Here is a 6,192-nt window from a genome sequence, read left to right on the forward strand (position 1 = left end):
ATTTTACAAACATATTACATTATCATGACCTGCTGCTTCACTTCACCAGTGTGAGGTGAGAGGTCAGCATGTGCAGGTCAAACTGGGCAGCAACAGGTCAGTCACTGTGAGCAGGGCACCCTCTAGTGTCACATCCAGAGTATGGCAGAGCGGCAGCAGAAGCAGCACAGCCATGTTGGCCGTGTGTGGCAAATAAGTGAGGTCGCCTGGAGGTTAGTTTGGTGTCAGAGAGAGAGTCAGCAACTGAGAACAGACCTGTGGATGTCAGGGTTGGGCGAGGGAGAGAGGGGGAGAGAGGGGGAGGCAGCACTTTTGATTGTTTGCATAGGCCAGGATCCATAAACAAAGCCAGGCCTGAGGCCCTGCTGCATCTGAGGGCGAGAGAAACTAGCTTCAACCTCCAAGTTGAGATCAGACTGTGTGAATCAAAGACAGATTCTTATCTCTCTTCACTGCAGTCCTGGTTATGAGAGCTGCAAAGATGAACCTGCTGAATAGGACTCGGCTGCAGACTGCTTTGACCTCTAAAAAAAGACAAGGACTAATCTTCCTATCAGACATTGAGAGGCTTCGTCATTAATGACGCACATAATTAACCAGCAAATGTGACTACAAATGTCATCGAGTTCAGATGATTTTGAAAAAAAAAAAAAAATTGATTTGTAGCCTTCAAGGGTTCAAATATTTTTTGTGTTTTTATAAATAAAAAAATTAAGATGTAAGGAAAAACTTTTGCTGCTAGTATTTTACCATTTGGCATGAAATGGAAGAAAATACTGATTAATTAAAGATAATAAACAGAAAACAGTGTTCACAGCAGGAGAGTACAGAGTATAAAGAAGTAAAGTATAACATAGAGTTATAGTAATAGAGGTATCGGCCTGACATTTCTTCCTTATAGGTTTGCAGATATAACGTAACAAAACTGAAACAATAACTGAACTATTGCAGATAATAAAAATGTGAAAAAACATCTTTGTTATTAATAACAGTTCATGTCCAATAGTCAGTATAAAAAAAGAACAATTATTTGCAGATTTAGAAATAATATGAAATGTTTAAATGCCATGTTTGTTTTCTAACTGTGAAAGATTGATTTTTTTTCTCTCCAAATTCAGTCCAACCTCATCCTTGTGCAGTGATTCTGGACAAACCTGGGGATGACCTTTGACCTCACCGCCATTAACTAGAGTGTTATTAACAACACAGTGTTTGACCAGGTACATTTTCAAGTTCAAACTCAAAGTACACTTACTATTAGAAACAAATGTCATTTAAAAAAAATGGAAATAAAATAGAGCATTAAATAAAAAAAAACAAATAACAGCTAATGGTTATCAGTATAAACGTAATGCATTTATTATAATGAGAACTATTATTATTATTATAGAAGTTATAATAATTATTAAGGTAACGGTAATTACATTGATCCAGATAACCTGGTAAATAATGATTTAAACTTTCAAAATAAAATAAATCAATGAAACACAAATACTCACAAATGTGAACATTTTCCAAATAATTAACTAAAGCATTTTGAAAACAAAATACAAATACCTTATATTTTACATACAAAACTGTGTGCTTTTTTTTTTTAGTACTTTAAATTGTAAGTACTGTTGCTGAACTTCTACCCAGGTTTGAATAAATCTGAAACACTAATAACATTTCGTCAAATTACCCATATGTGTTTAACATTCATTTATTTTTTATTTCTGTAAGAGAGGGGTCTCAAACTTACTTCCAATGAGAAATAACGTATTCTCACAGATTGCACTGCTGTACTAAGCAGTATTTATTTTAAACAAAACATACTAATAAAAAAAAATGAAATTAAACTGAACATCAAACACTGTATTACAGCAGTGGCCCCGTTTGAGACCCCTGACCTGGCCAAGTGTTTTAAAACTACTAAAGACTTTTTTCACTTTTTTTCCAAAGTCTGCAAAAAAAAAAAATTAAAGGAATAAAAGAATAAAACACAGCAACGGGTGTTTATTGTCAACGTGTAGGACAATGTTATATGTGCATAAGTCATTATTGTGTACTCAAACTGTGCAACTAACTAAGCTACAGTATATACAGACATCTATCATTAACTGTTGATAGCTGGATGACAGTTATACTGTATAACAGTAAATCTAACTGACCGACTGCTTGGGCAGGACAGCCTCTACAGACAATCCCACAAAGGCCCAAGACTTTGGTATCATCTGCACTCCGATGCAAAACTGATGACTTTTTACTCTTACACTGTAATATCAATCAATACAACTAAACACAGCCATTTAAAAACATCCACATGAATATACTCAAAGCAACAAATGTTATGCAGAAGAAAAAAAAAAAAAAGAAGAGAAGGAAAAGCCGTTATAATTTTTTTTAACCCTTCTCTCCTTTCTCTCTGTTATATCTCTGTAAAAATCCATTCAAGGTTAAACAAACATTTAAATGTTACACTTCCCATTAAAGTAAAGAGAGAATTATGTTAAGAGAACCCTCCGTCTAGATAGAAATGACGCTTTATGAAAAATATATGCATATTGTTGAGTGAACATGTTTGACAGGTGGAGAGAAAACATGGTTTGGACATTTTTTTTTAGCATAATAATAATAATAATAATATAACAATAATTGAACAGCCCCCACAGTCTTATGAACATGCTATAATCTTTTGTTACTCACTGATCAGTGTCTGTGTGATGTCAGGCTGATCAGCAGCCTGTCACAGGGTTTTGGTTGTGTTCATGGTTTCAGTGTGTGTGTGTGTGTGTGTGTGTCAGTATATCAGTGTGTGTTTATGTGTGGGCGTTCATGTCAGACTTCTAGGCTCAACAGTCTCCAGAGTTATGTGAATGTGGCCCGGTCTCCATTTTCCAGTCTCTCTGCTCAGCGGCCTCTACCTGACTGTGGTGGGAGGCGGCGGGAGACAGGGACATCTGTCTGCGGGGGTTCCCGCTGTGCATGGTGTTCCAGTGGCGCTTCAGATCCGACGCTTTGATGAAGGCTTTGTCGCAGGAGCCGCAGTTGAACGGCCGCTCGCCTCGGTGCTGCCGTTCGTGGTCTTTCAAGTGGGACTTGTGCTTGAAGGCTTTTTCGCAGATTTGGCACGCAAAGGGCCGCTCGTTGCTGTGGACCCGCTCGTGCCTCTTTAAGTCCGGACCCCTGATGAAGGCCTTCCCGCACACAACGCAGCGGTGAGGCTTGAAACCAGAGTGGATCTTCAGGTGCTCCTTCAGGTGGGCAGAGGTGGTGAAGGCCTTGGGGCAGTGCTCACAGGCATAGGGTCGGTTGGCAGTGAGGAGACGCTCCTTTTTAGCGTTGTGGTCCAGGGGCTTTGGACCTGTGCCCTGGCAAGAACCGTGGTCGCGGTGACCGTACAGCAGGTACTCCAACTTCATGTCGCCGGAGGAAGAGGAACCCCAACCGTGGGTGTGTGGGTCCTTATTCATGTTGGTGTTATAGGTGTGCGGCGGCGCCACATGTGAGGCGCCAGGTCCCATGCTGTCCATTCCCTGGTCGTAGAAGCTGTTCTTCCTCACCTCCTCCATGGCCAGTTCCTTCAAAATGGCATCCTGAGCTCTCATACTGTGGTCACCTGGAGCCTGGTTCTCCCTGGTCTTCATGTTGGTCAACTCACGTTTCTGGGTGCACAGGTTATCCAGGAAGTTGATCCCCAGGATCTGGCCCGACGACATCATCATATTGATGTCCTTCTTTCTCACAGACAGTCGGGCCGTGTACATGTAGTTCAGCACCTCCTCGAATATGTCGGAGCGGATGAAGTCCAACTCCACGATGGAGTTGTCTTCGTCGTTCTGTTTCTTAAAAAGCTTTTTGAAGTAGTTGCTGCAGGCTGCCAACACACAGCGATGGGCTCTGAATTCTATGTTCTCCACCACCACCACCACATCACAGTGCTCACCTTCCATCCTCTGCTGGTTGAGCATCTTCAGGAAAGTTGCTTTGTGGTCGTAGTCGATATATCTCAGTAAGTCAGACATGGTGCAGGTCAGAAGGCAGGAACCTGAAAAGAAAAGCAACTGGTCAAACTCTGGTCCATCTGATCGAGGATGCTGCGCATGTTTGAGCAGAAAAGCAACTGGTCAAACTCTGGTTCATCTGATCGAGGATGCTGCGCATGTTTACAAACAGTTACACAAGAGAAAATGCAGCTGGACGGGTGTGCAGAAAAGTAACAAATAATTAAATTAGACAGAAACGCCACATTACAGTTGACTGCAGATGTGCAGATTTCACATTTCCAAATTAGACTAATGACGGAGTAATAACAAAACTGAGTACAAAAGTAAACTCATATCGACCGACCTTAGAAAAACACCACAGGCCTGAGAGCGGCGAACCCCGCAGCAATGTCGACTAAAATACACAAACAGCGGCAGGAGACAACACACGCACTTTTCCCAACTCAAGCTAAATATTCCCGACGCCGCGTTTGCGTGACACAGGGATTGCGTGCAGAGAGGATAAACCTTAGCAGGAAAATTTCACATTTCAATGCGCCCAGCCATTTTGGTCAGCCAGCCTCCATTGGCATGTTTCTGTGCCTTCACGGTACTTTTCCAACACGGCGGCCGCGAAACAGGGGCGGGCGCGGGAGGCTGACCGACTGCGGCGGAACGCTGCGTTTTCTATGCCGCTAGCAATGACAAAGAGAGAAAACTAAACAAAATATAATTACCCGAAGCCTGAACGCAATCCCTGTGTTGTCACGCAAGACAGTCGACGACGATCCCAGAGCTGTCGTTTTTCCTCTTCCTCCTCTTGTTGTGACTGTTAAGCTGCACAGGAAACGCCGCACTCCTTTGCTGCCTCCTACAGCACCGGAGCGGGTACTGCATGTAAATCGTCTACAAACAAGACAATGTCCCACTCCGCATCAAGGGAACAACTAAAATGAATAATAATAATTAAAAAAAAGATACAGTGTAAAATTTTTTTTTACAAGTGTAAAAATGACTTGACTGAACATTAAGATACAGTAAGTGTAAAAATGACTTGACTGAACATTAAAAGAAAAATATTTAAGATAAAATTATAAACGAATTATATTTAAGTATTATAATTGTCTAATAAATCTGTAGACAAATATGCGGAAAATGACAAATCTCTGAACTTTCTTAATGTAAGCGAAAATCTGTAGACAAATATGCGGAAAAGGACAAATCTCTGAACTTTCTTAATGTAATGCTGTTAAATTAAAAAATCTAAATAATTGCATTATGGATAATAATCTATCAACCAAAATGTGAAGTATTATGGTCATCTTTTGTTTCTAAGCTAAAGGAGCTCAACATCACCAGATATTTCATGTTCAAAGTATTTATTTGTTTAATAGTGTTTGGTGTTGAACAGTAATTCGGGTTTTGAAAACCTTTCAATCCTTTTAAATCATTAATTGTAATTAAAAAAAGAGTTCTGGTTAAGAGTTATTTACTGTTACACGATAACACGGCCAGAGTGAGAGCTCCTGTCTCCCCCCCCCCCCCCTCCTCCCCACTTTTCTCCGTGTGAAATAAACGCATCCACAGATGGGCGGGTCCTGACAGTGTGCGTGTATTCTGTGTGATTAAGTACAGCAGTTAAATCCTGTCTAAATTAGCCCCAGGCTTATTCTTTCGACACATCAATTAAGTGTTTAGAGCATTGGGTTAATGAATAATACATCAGCCCCGCTGTGGGTTCGCTCTCTGCTGTCCAGTCTGAGGTCTACATGCATGTTCTCCTCTTCTCTGCAGCCTCAGGAATCAAACCTTCCTACCTGGTCCTGCTGACATTAACAGTAGAAATAGTCAAAATAAGAAGGTGAACTAGAAATGGTTTTAGGAACTCAAGGATCCTACAGTCAAGGACATTTATACACTTAGAATTTAGATCTTTTTTTAACATCTCCAAACACGTACAGTCTATGCTTTTTATTATTTAATATCTAAAGTATATATACATAAACACACACACATATATATATATACATATACTGTATATATTATTTGCCAGGAGAAAGCATCTTAATTTTTAAAAATATTCTTAGAAAAATGATTGCAGTGTGTCCAAAATTGGGGCGTGGGTCGTTTCATGTGCTTAATTTTATGGAACGCATCGCTGACAATCAAATATCGTTGTCAAACGTGACACAGGACGGCCTGAACTCAGACAAAGACCAGTTAAATG

General features: G+C 40.5%; 1 protein-coding gene across 3 annotated transcripts; it reads right to left on the reverse strand.

Annotated features, from left to right (window-relative positions):
- Positions 1–1,340: 1,340 nt before the first annotated feature.
- LOC103396506 (zinc finger and BTB domain-containing protein 14-like) lies at positions 1,341–4,850 on the reverse strand. Of its 3 annotated transcripts, none has more exons than XM_008334624.3 (2): positions 4,703–4,850; positions 1,341–4,027 (listed from the first exon to the last, which is right to left on the reverse strand). In XM_008334624.3, the coding sequence occupies exon 2, from the start codon at positions 4,002–4,004 to the stop codon at positions 2,832–2,834; it is 1,173 nt and encodes a 390-aa protein (XP_008332846.1). In that variant the 5' UTR covers positions 4,005–4,027; positions 4,703–4,850; the 3' UTR covers positions 1,341–2,831. The 3 variants fall into 3 exon arrangements, with proteins under 3 accessions (XP_008332846.1, XP_008332847.1, XP_024908241.1); XM_008334625.3 differs by lacking the exon at positions 4,703–4,850 and adding an exon at positions 4,330–4,690; XM_025052473.1 differs by lacking the exon at positions 4,703–4,850 and adding an exon at positions 4,144–4,321 and having other exon boundaries at positions 1,341–4,084.
- Positions 4,851–6,192: the final 1,342 nt, after the last annotated feature.

Source organism: Cynoglossus semilaevis, chromosome 20 (assembly GCF_000523025.1).
Source record: "Cynoglossus semilaevis isolate Cse_v1.0 chromosome 20, Cse_v1.0, whole genome shotgun sequence".
Taxonomy (NCBI): domain Eukaryota; kingdom Metazoa; phylum Chordata; class Actinopteri; order Pleuronectiformes; family Cynoglossidae; genus Cynoglossus; species Cynoglossus semilaevis.

Bases quoted from the DNA above. Each gene is read 5' to 3' on its own strand.
- LOC103396506 (XM_008334624.3), bottom strand. From the start codon at position 4,004: ATGTCTGACTTACTGAGATATATCGACTACGACCACAAAGCAACTTTC.